Source organism: Delphinus delphis, chromosome 12 (assembly GCF_949987515.2).
Source record: "Delphinus delphis chromosome 12, mDelDel1.2, whole genome shotgun sequence".
NCBI lineage: Eukaryota > Metazoa > Chordata > Mammalia > Artiodactyla > Delphinidae > Delphinus > Delphinus delphis.
In genome coordinates, this window is record NC_082694.2 from 50,689,926 (window position 1) to 50,704,332 (window position 14,407).

The 14,407-nt window shown below is 45.3% G+C and overlaps 1 protein-coding gene across 2 annotated transcripts in view; it reads right to left on the reverse strand.

Annotated features, from left to right (window-relative positions):
• STON1 (stonin 1) overlaps positions 1-14,407 on the reverse strand; it is a 53,645-nt gene that overhangs the window by 21,249 nt on the left and 17,989 nt on the right. The window contains exon 1 of one of the 2 annotated variants that reach the window (XM_060026654.1): positions 11,710-11,778. The exons of the other annotated variant lie outside the window; for it this stretch is intronic. Coding sequence (XP_059882637.1) covers positions 11,710-11,725 — 16 coding nt within the window. The 5' untranslated portion in view covers positions 11,726-11,778. Of the gene's footprint in view, positions 1-11,709; positions 11,779-14,407 lie in introns of those variants that run through there. 2 annotated transcript variants of the gene reach the window in all.

The window sequence follows — 14,407 nt, forward strand, 5'->3', positions numbered from 1 at the left end:
TATGGAGGTTCCTTAAAAAACTAAAAATAGCATTACCATATGACCCAGCAATCCCACTACTGGGCATATACCCAGAGAAAACCATAATTCAAAAAAGACACATGCACCCCAATGTTCATTGCAGCACTATTTACAATAGCCAGGTCATGGAAGCAACCTAAATGCCCATCAATAGACGAATGGATAAAGAAGATGTGGTACATATATACAATGGAATATTACTCAGCCATAAAAAGGAATGAAATTGGGTCATTTGTAGAGACATGGATGGACCTAGAGACTGTCATACAGAGTGAAATAAGTCAGAAAGAGAAAAACAAATACCGTATATTAACGCATATATGTGGAATCTAGAAAAATGGTACAGATGAACTGGTTTGCACGGCAGAAATACACAGATGTAGAGAACAAATGTAGGGACACAAAGGAAGGAAGGAGGAGTGGGATGAATTGGGAGATTGGAATTGATATATATACACTAATATGTATAAAATAGATAACTAATGAAAGCCTGCTGTATAGCACAGGGAACTCCACTTCGCTCTACAGTAGAAACTAACACGACAGTGTAAAACAACTATACCCCAATTTATAAATTTTTTTTTAAATTGCAGTGCTTTTGAATCAATTCAAAAAGTCTTTATTTGAATGACTACTATGTAGTTAGACCTTGTTAGTGCTATAGAAAATACAGGAGAAGATAAAAACCCAATTCATAATGAACTTATAACCCATTGACAGGCCCAAAGGTTTACAGTTTAGAAGCATTTTCAAGTTCATGATCCCACTTATCAAAACAACTCTGGGAGGTATATATCATTATTCCCATTTCATGGCTGAGTTGACTTGGATTTAGAGTCATTACCTAAAGTCACCCAACTGGTAAGAGGCAGAACTAGGATTTTTTTTTTATAATAGGTTTATTGATATACAATTCACATATATAGGGACTTCCCTAGTGGTCCAATGGGTAAGACTCCACGCTCCCAATGCAGGGGCCTCGGGTTCAATCCCTGGTCGGGGAACTAGATCCTGCATGCATGCCACAACTAAGAGTTCGCATGCCGCAACTAAAGATCCTGCATGCTATAATGAAGATCCCGAGTGCTGCAACTAAGACCCAGTGCAGCCTAAATAAATAAATAATTTGAAAAATTCACATATATAAAATGACAATTCACCAATGTTTCATTCAGTGATATTCAGAGCTGTGCAACCATCACTATCTAATTCCAGAACATTCTTATCAATTTAAAAATAAACTTTGTACCTATGAGCAGTCACTTCTGGTTTTCCTCCTCCCCCAGGCCGTGACAATCTCCTTTCTTTTCCTATGAATTTGCCTCGTCTGGACATTTCATTTAAATAGAATCTACAACATATGGCCTTTTGTGCCTGGCTTCCTTCACTTCGCATGATGTTTTCAAAGTTCATCCATGTTGTGGCATTTATCAGAACTTCATTCCTCTTTGTGGCTGAGTCATATTTCATTGTGAGAGTATCTCACATTTGGTTTACCCACTCATGGGTTGAGGGACATTTGGTTTGCTTCTAATTTTTGGCCATTATGAATACTCCTGCTATAAGCATTTGTGTAGAAGTCTCAGTGTGATCATTTCTCTTGGGTATATACCTAAGCTAGGAAAGAACCAGATTTTGAACACAGGTCACTTCATCCTGATCTAGTACAATGTATATTATTGGAAGTATTCTAATGATATCAGAGGCAATGAGCTGTAGAGGCCCCAGCACTGACCTAGGAGCTGGATACCCGAATGCTGGTCACTGTTCTACCACTTACAAGCTGTGTGCTAAGCCCCTCCGGACATTCACTGATTAGAGTAGAATAATCTCTAAGGTCATTTCCAACTCTAAAATAATTCTATTGTGGTTGACATCCAACTGAATTTTTTTTCCAAAGCAGAAATTGTGTTACCACTGGGATTTTTAACCAAACTTCCAAACTGACAGAAAGTAAAACTCCATGAGATCTACTGATGTGAAAATTCAAACTCTGTTGGAATAAAGCCCATGAGAAAGGCAAGTTTTCTCCCTCTGACCCGCTTGCTCACCTCCCCTTGTGGATAATGAAGGCTCAACCAGTGCAGTCATTCAAGCTTGGAAAAGAGCCAACACAAAGAGAGAGAGGGCCTGGGGCTCCACTGGGGACCGGGCACGCTCAGTGTTGTCATTTGCTAAATCCACACATTCCTGAGGGCACAAAAACACACGGTGGAGCAGCAGCCCAGGCCAGCTGGCTCTCTCTGGAGGGCATTTCACTGTCACTGCCCTTGAGCTAGAGTTGCCGTAAAGCACTTTCCCTTTGAAGCAGGAAGAGCAGTGTTTCCATGGGACACAGCCAGGAGGCTCAGAGGCAGGAAATCTGCAACAATATTTCTTGATCCATCCCATCCCACCATCTTCAGAAGGAATCCAGCCAAAATAATTCTTCATATAGGGTGAGAGATTGTGTAAATATTTGCTTTAGTTGGGTTTATAAGAAAGAAAGAACAAGAGAAGAAATAATTCAGCTTCAGACTGAACTCTGTTCTGATCTACACCAAACATTTCACTTCATCCATTTTCCATTGGGAGCTTCAAAATTTGGAAGTGATACTGGTTTCTTCAGAGTTTTTGCTTATTATGAGAAAAAAAGTGACTTCCATAAGCCAAATAAAGAAATCAATCCCACTACTTTTTAAGTGACCCTTGAACTTTTTAAAAGCACACCTTGCAAAAAAGTCTCCTACCTTGAAGGCAAAATCTATGCAAAGCGCACTCTGACCCGTGTTAGACTCTTCCACAGGGAGGCACTCAGCAAATATAACGTAAGTTTAATCCAACCAAACAGAATTGTGCCCAATAGGAACCCAAACCTTTGTCCTTGTTGAAAAGGCAGCACTTAGATGTTGCTCTGAGGCGAGCAGCTAAGACTCCAGCGCTCTGTGGTCAGGGACAGGTTTGCTTCCCACTGTGCTCCTCTTTCTCCTCTCTGTACCCCTCTTGTGCCCTTATCAATCCTTTATATACGTATTTCCATTTCTCTCTTACCTCTTTTGCCCCTTCCCTCTCTATATGACCTCATCTTTCTATTTTAGTCTCAAAGCACCCCGAACCCCAAGCAGTTCTCCCGAAGTCAACAACCAGAGTCAATTCCAACCAGCACTTTCCTTCCCTCCTGACCCATCCCCACCCCAAGCAGGGAAAGGGGGGAGCCACATCCTATCCAGAGCATTGGTCTGTCCAAGGCCCACTGGGTCTCAGGGAGGGATGAGAAAGCTCAGAGGCAAGGGATCTAGAATGTGTCTTCTTTTAATCATCTGCAACTTCACACCATCTACTTCAGGACATTGGAATCCAAAAGTATTCAAGCAATAACACCTATTTAACCTCAGTATTTTTTTTCTGCACTGCAAATGGAATAGGATTTAAATCTATGCCTCCCAGAGGGCCCTGAATTCTACCATTCCAGAGCCCTTTCAAGGCAACATGTCATTTAGACTTTACAACAATCCAGAGGTGACGAGAGCATTGGAATGCCGTCTCCAAAGTCAGGATCCGGTTAGTGGAGAGCTGGGAACCCAGGACTCCTGGGACCACGTCCCCAGCTGCCTTCCTCTGAAGCAAAGATTCCCCTGGTTCGACTCCCTGGCTTTCTCCTCAGCTGTGGATTCCATCCTATCTTACATACCCTAATCCTTTCAGAGGTCTGTTTTCAGTCGATCTGGATTATCCTGAAACTCCTAGAAGACAATTCCAGACAAACTTCACAGACAGGGCAAGACACGAAGACTCCAAATAAGGCACAGAGAGAAAAGTAAAATGTATTATGGTGGAAATTTCTAGAAGTCAATCTCTGAGGTTTGAAGGTTTCTAGGGGAGCGTGTTTGCTTCCCCTTAAGACTATTAGACATTCTTTTCAGCTGCCTATTTTCAAAGCAGCATCAGGGTCCAGTAAACTTAAGAACACATTAAAAGTCATTGCACATGCTTACACTGGGAATAACAAGGTTGTAGGTAGACAGTGGATTTTCAACCTTTTACCTCAACACCTGTGACAGTGGCATTCAGAAGCATTTAACCACCTCTCAAAATATTTAGGGAAGCCCTAAAATAATTAATTACAACCACCATTCTAAGTGTTGGGTCAGCAAAGGAGGGCCCCAGGTCACGACAAACGTGAGAAAGGCTGTACTTACACACAATTCCTGAACCTGACCCCCTTCTTCCACTGAAGAAATCATACCAGGAGAAAGACAAATATTATATGATACCACATATCTAAAAAAGTAGTACAAATGAACTTATGTGCAAAACAGAAACAGACTCACAGACAAAGAAAACAAACTTATGGTTACCAAAGGGGAGGGGTGGGGGAAGCATAAATTGGGAGTATGGGATTAACAGATGGACACTAACACATAAGAATAGATAAACAACAAGGATTTACTGAATAGCACAGGGAACTATATTCAATAGTTTGTAATAAACCACAATGGAAAAGAGTCGACAAAATATATATAGATATATACGTATATATGTATAAACGAATTACTTTGCTATACACCTGAAACTACCACAATATTGTAAATCAACTATACTTCAATTAAAAAAATAAATCATACTGGAATTCTTATAAAAGTAGTATGGAGATTGTCATAAATTTATTCAAATTATTTTAAAAAGTAAAGCTTTCACCAATAGAAATACCTTAAATATTATTAATAATATTGCAAATTATTTACAATAAGCCTTATGAATAACGAGCACTGGTATGGAAAAATGACCTCACCAAAAAGGATTCTGGGATACAAGTTTTCAAGTTATTGTAGGAAAAATTCATATTATTCTTTGAGAGTCAGAAGGAGGGGTCATGTCTCATCCATTAGGGCATTTTCCACATTGCCTGCAAATGTCTGACATAAATATGCACCTCAATAAATTTTTGATTGAATAATTTTAAACGGTCTTTTCAGTTTTCCATAAAGTAAATCTCTATACTGCCCTCCCCAGTTCAAAGAATCACTGAATTTAGAGTTTATTGTTGTGTTAACCGAACACAACAACAAACATGTATCAAGTACCAGGTGCTCACGGTCTGCTGAGGACTGTATGTGCATAATCTCATTTAATCCTCACAACCCTATGAGGGGTTGATATAATAATATGATCTAATATAAAATTATATGTTATCATTTTTTTAGAAAAGGAAAATAAGGCTCAGAGAGGTTTATCTACTTGCCTAAAGTCACCCAGCCAGTAAGAGGCAGACCTGGACTATGACCTGGTCTGTCTGATCCCAAAGTCTATTATTGACAGCATCCACCACCCGAGAGGTACCGACAGATCCAAGGACTTGCCGGTGTCACCATGCCACCTTTCACTAAGGGGAAAGCTCCAGGGCAGGAACCACCACTTCCTAGAGCCAGGAACTCTCTAAACTGAAGGATGCTGTTCTCACCTGAGAAGAGCCTGTTTCTCCACAAAGCCCAGACCAAGTGTCTGCCTTGGGACATCAGGCTGTGGGTAAGACAAACTCTGAGATGGCTGTTCTCAAGAACAACAACTCAGGAGCAATTTGGGTCAATTCTGAGAGTAGCTTTCACATCTCAGCCTGCCCTACTTCCCATCCCTTTTCGACTGCATCAACTGGCCATCCCACCCTTAGTGATGAACAATTATTCAGACTTGCTGCCCAACACACACATTTAGGTCCACCCTCTCTTCTCGAGACCATCTTGGTGCACTGTCTAAGTCCCCAAACTCTGCGTAACTCCCTGCAACCGTCCCTCTTCCCCTACCATCCCCCTCCCGCCTCTATTCTCCAGGGTCTACTTCTGCTGTTCTTGGCAGTTTTCCTTTGCTTCTCTGGAGACACCATGCAAATAAAGTGTAGCTATGAAGTTCTACCTTTCTCCGTAGATCGTCAAACAAAATCAGATTAGAGGCATCTGGTTGTTAAATCAGCATTCCAGGTGGTCTGCAGCCGCAGACTCTGTCCCCACTTCAGCGAGTCATCTGTGGAGACCCCCACCCTCTAGGATGATCTCTAGCCTCTTGCTTCTCTGTCTCTGCCAGGTGCTGGGGGAGGACTGATGCTGAAGAGGTATCCGGCAGCGCTCAGGGAGGCGCCACCGATACCTAGCAGCAGCTTCTTGCTCTCAGCCCCGCCCAAACTGTCACTGTCGGGCTGACTCCTACTCAAGCTCCACGAACACATCTGGACCCTGAGCAACGCCCTCGCCTCTACAGAGGGCTGAATTTAGTCCTTTATGCCTGTGACTTTATTGCTCTACAGCAACGCTGCATAATCTAGAGAAAGAATGTCTTCATGTCAGTTTCTGTGTGGTTTCATTGCCTGCCCCCCAAAGAAGGAATTCTCTGACTCTCCCCAATGCCTGACTCCTCAACTGCAATAGTGGAACCAGGCTGGAGCTGCATTTGAAAAAAACAACCTCCCCCTCATTTTGTGTGGTTGGGAGTCTGTAGTACCCTCTTTGCATTCGGGGATATATCGAGATATCCCAGAAACAAAGCCAAAGTCAGGGATAGCCCAGTGTGCAAAATGCATCCATGAAGAATTTTCTTAAAGGTTTGCGATGAAAGTGTTTAAAATATTCCTCTAGAATTTTTCCCTTTAAAGGGGAAACTGAAAGTTTGAAACAGACAACACAAAACCCTAAGTGGAGGGAAAACCCTTGCAGAGCACACTCTCAACCTAAGTCGTAGGAGAGGTGCCCACTGCATGTACTGCATGTACTATTAACACATACGTCTGCAGCCCATAATATTTCATCACAAACACATGTGGCATTTAGTTCAGCTCTGTGACAGGAAATACCATTTGTAAAATATTAAACCACAGCAAAACCTATCCATGCCTTCCAATATTATCCTTGCTGGTTCCCTTCCTCCATGTGGCTTGGTGGCTGTAAACTTAAAACCTCAACACCTGGGACCCACAACCCAAGACTCAGCATCACTCCATACGAGCGGTTCTCAAGTGGTTTGATTTCCCAGTGTACGTGTGGCAGAGTCTGGAGACATTTTGGGTCATTACAGCTAGCGGTGGGCAGGGGCTACTGTCATCTAGTGAGTAGCTGCTGCTGAACGGATCCTATATGGCACAGGATGGCCCCACAGCAAAGAATTATCCAGCCCAACGTATCAGTAGTGCCAAGGCTGAGAAATCCTGCCCTATATTGAGGTCAGTGAGCTGAGTGTGGTGAGCGGGTGTCCACCCCCCTGCATGTGTCTACTTTGTGGACAGTGAATAGGAAGCTTCAATTTGGCGATTTGCCTGAAGTTGCACAACCAGAAAATGGTCAGAATTGAACCCTGTGTCGGTCTGCAAATCTCCTGCTCTTTCCACTACATCACATGGTCTACCAGAGCAGGAATCAGAATAAGAGAGAGGGATTCACAACTGCCAAGACATGGAAGCAACCTAAGTGTCCATCAACAGATGAATGGATAAAGAAGATGTGGTATACATACACAGTGGAATACTACTCAGCCATAAAAACGAATGAAATAATGCCATTTGCAGCAACATGGATGGACCTAGAGATTATCATACTAAGTGAAGTAAGTCAGACAAATATCCAATGTTATCACTTATATGTGGAATCTAAAAAAATGATACAAATGAACTTATTTACAAAACAGAAACAGATGTACAGGCATAGAAAACAAACTTACGTTTACCAAAGGGGAGAGGGCAGAGGGAAAGGGATAAATTCGGAGTTTGGGATCAGCAGATACAAACTACTATTATAAAATAGATAAACAACAAGGTTGTACTGTATAGCACAGGGAACTGCATTCAATACCTTGTAATAAACTATAATGGAAAAGAAAAAATATAAACAGAAGTTATACATTTGTTTCATTTCAACAAATGAAACAATCCAAAAATGCATAAAGAAAAGTTAATCCTTTTCCATTTATTTTCATCCCACTATGGTAATTCTGTTAAAAGCACAGTATGCGTTTTTCCACACTGTTTCCATGTTCATATAAATACAAACAAATATATGTACACATATGGAAGTTTTGCTTTAGGATCATGCTATACATGATGCTTGCTTTTTTTTTTTTTTTTTTGCGGTACATGGGCCTCTCACTGTTGTGGCCTCTCCCGTTGTGGAGCACAGGCTCCGGACGCGCAGGCTCAGCGGCCATGGCTCACGGACCCAGCCGCTGCACGGCATGTGGGATCTTCCCGGACAGGGGCAGATGCTTGCTTTTTAAAATATCTGCTTAATAATATATTATGGATATCCCTCCAGTTTGATAAATACAGATCTAACTCAAAAAAAAAAAAAAAATAATAGTAGAGAGGGCAATAAGGGAATATTTTATTTTTTTGGGGGGGGGATATTTTAAAAGAAGACTTGACAGGACTCGGACACCAAATGTGATCTAGAAAACATGGGAAAGGGGAAGTCTGGCACTTGGAAAAGTAGAGACATAGTACAGGCAGGAAGAGGAGCCGCGTCTACACACGTCGGTCAAGTCTGAAGTACATCCAAGTGGAAACACCCAGCAAGGAGCCTGAAACACGGGATGGTACCTGGAGAGAAAACAGGCGGCAGTACATGTAGAATTGGGGGTCTTTTTTGGGTAAGTGAGAGTTGAACGCAGGAGAGAAAGGGAGAGGCCACAGGGTGCCCAAAGCTGAGGACTGGGTGGCTTTACAGGAGGAAAAGAAAAGGAGAAAGGAAGACACGCCCAAGAGGCCAAGGTAAAAGCAGGAGGCGCAGGGACCCAAAGGGCAGAAAGCGGGTCTTCATGGGACCTTGAAGAGCTGCAAGGGGCAGGAAAATAGAGACGGACAGACGACCTTCAGGTCTGGTGATTAGGTCAACGGTGACAGGGGTGGGAGTGAGGCCAGTCTGGAAGCAAAGGGAGCACGGGTCCTGGGGGTCCATGGGCAGAGTCTGGGCTATATCTTGGCCACCTCCCCTGCCCCGCCGCTCCAGTTCCTGGGTTTCTGCAACTCTGGGGCTGTGTTGTTTCCTGGGTGGACTGATTTCTGGCAGCCTTATAACTGCCCGCCTCTTCATACCTTACCTACCTCCTAGTCTCTGGAGCACAAAAGGGCCCCAGGGCCTCTCACTCTCTGAAAAATCCAGCCCACCCGGGGCCAGGGACAGCGTGCAGGCAAGGGCCTGCGCAAATAAGGCCCGCTTTCAAAGGCCCGCTTTCAGGACTGCCTGTTGGTATTTATGTCCCGTGGGTTGCTCAGGAGCGAGGGCATTATCTCCACAGGGGCCCCCAGAGCAGGGCTGGGTGGGGGGCCCTGTGGTTATTATTAGATGGCAGCTCCTGGATTTGGATTCTGAGTTCTCAAAGGAATCCATGAAAAAGATGTGGGATATAGTTAGCTGTAGCTGCAGGGGCGTTGGCTCAGATCACACATCTTAAATATGCAAATCTCCTCCTTTTTCTCTTCCCCCCCACCCCCCAGGCCCACGGGACCTCCTGAAGATAAGCAGAAAGTCCTGGTATTTTAAAGAACTATAAAGAGAGTCTCTCTCTGGACTTCAATATTTAGTGGGGGGAAAACCAAAGGCAACCACTTTGCTATGAAAATTGGTCATTTTTCTTAATTACCATGTAATTGCTTTTAGTATTTTGAGAGGAGGCAGTAGCTAAATGGCCCAGAAAGGCTAATTAACACTTTAAAATGTGATTCCTTCTGACACACTAATCATACTGCGTTCAGATTGGAATAGCTTGTACGAGAAGTTAAGGACCATCATATGCCAAAAGAGATGCAGGATCTCGACCCTTGGGTGCTGGACTTTGCGGAACGTCTGCCAAACATTCTGGTACAAATTCTTGTCCCACACACCCTGCTCATTCATTCAGTGAATAAGTGACTATGTCTTCTGAGTATTGGATCCTGGGTGGAGCACACTGCAGACCACAGATTAAGACCTGAGTCACTGGTCGTCAGGTGGGGAAAGAAGGGTTTAGACTGTGAATCCCAGTCCTGCCACTGACTACCTGTGTGACCTGGGGCAAGTTACTTTAATTCCCTGAGCCTCAGTTTCCCCAGGCTCGAAACAGGGATGATAATTGTTAACTTTTAGGATTTGTTTGGGGCTGAACTCTATCCCCCCCCAAAGTCATTCCTAACCCCCAGTACCTCCCAATGTGACTGTATTTAGAGAAACGGTTTTTACAGAAGTAATTAAGTTAAAGTGAGGCCATTGGGGTAAGCCCTGAGGCAATCTGAATGGTGTCCTTACAGGAAGTGATCTGGACACACAGACATCAGGGATTCGAACACACAAAGAAAAAGCCATATGAGGACACAGAGAGAAGGCAGCTGTCCCCAAGCCAAGGAGAAAGGCCTCAGAGGAAACCCAACCTGCCGACACTTTGATCTCGGACTTCCAGCCTCCAGAACTGTAAGAAATACACTTCTGTTGTTGAAGCCACCCAGTGTGTAGTGTAGTGTCCTGTTATGGCAGCCAGAACAAACTAAGTACGTGCATCTATAAAACGGTAGGTGGCGGGGGAGATCCTAAGTAGAGGCTGTTATTACTATGGATTCTTGCTCCTAATGCAACCTATGGGGCCTTCCTGCAACCGACCCCTCCTGCCATGTCCTCTGCCTGCCTCTTGTTTGTATAAAAGCTGTAGTCTCCCAGGCCTCCCCGGGGTCACAGAAGCCTGGTTCAAGAATTAATGATGGAAAGGATGTGAACAGGTAGTGACAAAAGTAGCAGTGGGGCCAGAAGAACTGGTAACAATTGAAACAGTAAGTCAGTCATATGGCAGTCACAGAATCTCTAGTTCCTCCCTGAAGTACCTAGATAACTGTATCTAATGTACATTTCCTGAGTTGTTTTACAGTTGCTAAAACCCCCACCAAATGGAAGAAGTTAACTACTTAATGACCATGAGCACATGGTCCCCAGACCTACTAGAGCTTGAGGATTGATAGTGTTAACCCCTGTGACACTGTTCTGTTACTTCACCAACAACCAAAGAGAGAACTGTGCAGGAGCTGATCACACACCCTGTGACTCCCTTCCCTCACCTCGCCTTTAAAAATGTTTCCCTGAAACCCGTCGGGGAGTTCAGGTCTTCTGAGCATGAGACGCCCCGTCCTCCTTGTATGGCCCTTGCAATAAACCTTTCTCCCCTCCAAACTCCAATGTTTTCTTTCGTTTGGCTTCACTGTGTGTTGGGCACATGAACTTGTGTTCAACAACACTAAGGTACTTACAACCTGGAAGGAAAGACCAGAGAAAGCCACAAATGACAGGCAGAATGTGCCCACTCTCCTGCACTAATGTGCACTGGGAGGTTTGGAGAGGAAAGTCCCAGCTCAAGGGCAAGAGGCTTCCTGGGGAGGCGGCATCAGCTTGGGCAGAGACAAGGGGCAGCAGATCAGGCAACAGTGATCATACCCTCTGCCCATGTGTCTGTGCATTTGCATCACATGCCAGCTGACACCAGCATAAGGGAATTTCTCCCAGCTGGCTGCATTCACTCCACTACGCAGACACAAAATCCAGTCACACACACCCTGAACATCGCTCTGGCAGGTCTCCTCTCCGGCTGCCCAAACTGGGCCGCGAGCCACGGAGATGACCTCAGAGGTGATCAGGGCTGTTTGCGTTCTCCAAATCAAATGCATTTTGGTTTATCCGTGGCTAGTCCGAGGCTACTGCTGACCACCAAGCTCACCTGGCGATGTCCACATCAGTGGGAATGCAGAGGCGGGAAGCACTGACGTACAGAGGGCACAGCACGTTTGTTTCGATTCTCACCACTGTCAGGAATGCCATGAATGTACGTGTGTACAAATATGCAAAACTTGAGCAATTCCAAGAATAGGGAAAGATCTTTAAAAATCCTTTAGTAAGGTCCTATTTACAAACCAAGTATAGATCAACATTTATTGGGCTCTGAGTCTCAAATGCAGGTATCATGCACAAAACTAATACTTGTGTCTCTAAGTCCAAAGGGAGCGTGTGCAAAATATTTGTTAATTTTATCACATTTCGAAGGCCATTAAAGGCTTTACAAGGAAGTTTGCACTTAGAGCAAAGTCTGATCAGAAATGTGTGAGTGGATATGAATGAATGGAATTGTCATATGACACTCTCAGCCATGGGTGTTGGCTTATATTGAAACTTAGGGGTCTCTAAGTCTCAACCTGGGCACTTGAGCCTATAGCAGAGTGACATCCTTCATCCTGACTCAGAGTCTTCATGTAAATGAGTAACTTCCAACATCCTCACCAAGCGCCCCAGGTGCCTCTGCATAGCCCTGCCCAGCGAGGCCCATGTGCTCCTGCGAGAACCAGCCAGCACAGCAAGGGGCTCACCCAGCCTCTAAGATGTTGGGTCTCCAGTGGACACCACCCAGGGCTCCGCTCTCCCGCCACACCCATCTCTCCACCAGATCTTTGTACTACTGCTAACAGCCTCCACAGCTGCTTGCCCAGCCTGGGAGCCAGGAGGCCAGAGTTTGGGAGGTTTGGTTCCAGCTCTGCTTCCCTCTGCTCTGTAATTTAAAACAAGTCCCTGCTAGCAAGTGGTTTCAAGGGCCCTTCAAACTCTAACAAGTTATGAAGATGAATTCTCCTGAAAAGGAGTCTGCAGAGAAGTATGTGCCTCCCTGAAGACCCCTTCCTACCTAAATACCTTAGGACTCCTGCAACCATGCCCAGGCTGCAAGTTTTCCAAAGATGGCCGCAGCAATATCGCCCATCTAATGCCCTTCTGAAAGGTCACCTTGTCCCTCCCCCACTGAGAGGGCGCTCTCTTTCCCCTCCCCTTGAATCTGGGTGGGCCTTTTGCTCCTCTGACCAATACAATGTGGCAAAAGTGACATTGTGACAACTCTGGGCCTGAGCTGACCCAGAAGCTGCCATTTCCTGCTTGTTGGAGCCCTGAGCCACCACATAAGAAGCCCAGGCCATGCAGGAGCCACGTTGAGGCGCCGTCTTGGACATCCAGCCCCTTGGGCTTTCAGTGATTCCAGCCCCCATCACCATCTGACCACAACATGACAGACCCTAATCAAAAACCACCCAGCTGAGCCCAGGGAACCCACAAACCAGGAGAGAGAATACTAAATTGTGGTTTTAAGCCTCTACATTTCTTGTGGTAAAATACACATAAACATAAAATTTACCCTTTGAACCATTTCTAAGTGTACAGTTCTGTGACACTAAGTACACTGACATCGTTGAGCAACCACCATCCATGTCCAGAACGTTTTCATCTTCCCAAACTGAAACTGTGCCCATTAAACACTGCCTTCCCATGCCCCCCACCCCCGCCCCTGGCAACCACCATTCTACTTTCTGCCTCTATGGATCTGATGACTCTAAGTACCTCATATGAGTGGAATCATACAACGTTTGTCCTCTTGTCACAAAAGGCTTATTTCACTTAGCATTATGCCTTCAAGGTTTATCCATGTTGAAGCATGTGCCAGAACTCCCTCCCTTTTTCGGGCTGAAAGACATTCCATTGTATGCGTATACCAAATTCTGTTTATCCATTCATCCATCGATGAAAACCTCTACGCTTTGGAGTGATTTTCTGCAGCTATAGACAACTGGAGCAAGGACGATGCGGCTCTAGGGCAGCAGAGCAAGGCTCCCAAGGTAGATGTCAGGGTCCGGAGAGTGTGACAGAAACAAGAGCACCAGGACACTAACCCCCCAGAGTAGGTGACTGGCCAGGAGTTCGCAATAGCACTTGTCACAGGGGGCTGGGTATCTCCTGGGGTCTCCATTCTAGGCTGGAGCAACCCCAGGGCAGGGACTGGCAGGATCTTATTCAGGGCTGGGTGCCTTGCCCTGGCACAGACTGATAGGTCCAATGTGTGGTGAATGAGTGAAGAAGGTACCTGATGCTGAAGCCAGGTTCTGACTCCTCCCAGAGTTTCTTACAGGCTACCTGTAGGGCAAGAACCGTGCCAATGAAAGCACAGGAGAACAGCTGCTTCCGGCTGGAAAGGAAAAGGGGTGGGGAGGTGGGGCAGAAGAACATTCTGACAGGAGAAAGAAAATTCATGGCCAGGCCCCGGCTTCCCAGGAAGCTCAGTCTCCAGCGAAGCGCCCACCTGACCTAGGCAGCCTTCGCAGGGGCTTCACCGTCAGGAGTCAGCCTTGCTCAGTTTGTTGGGCCAAAATCCCAGGGCTCAGGGCAGTAGAACTTCATGTGCCCTTTACAGGGGCAGGCGCAGGGCTTAGAGGGGCTCAGCCCATGGTCATGGAGCAGGCCATGGCGGTAGGGAAGGAGACCTGAGCTGTGAGCTGAGCTGCATATTCCAGCCCTGGGAGCTTTGGGATACGGAACTTGCTTCACTGCAGAAGGACCCAGATTGGTGGCACGATGACCCCAGCCCTCTCACCCGTAACCACTTC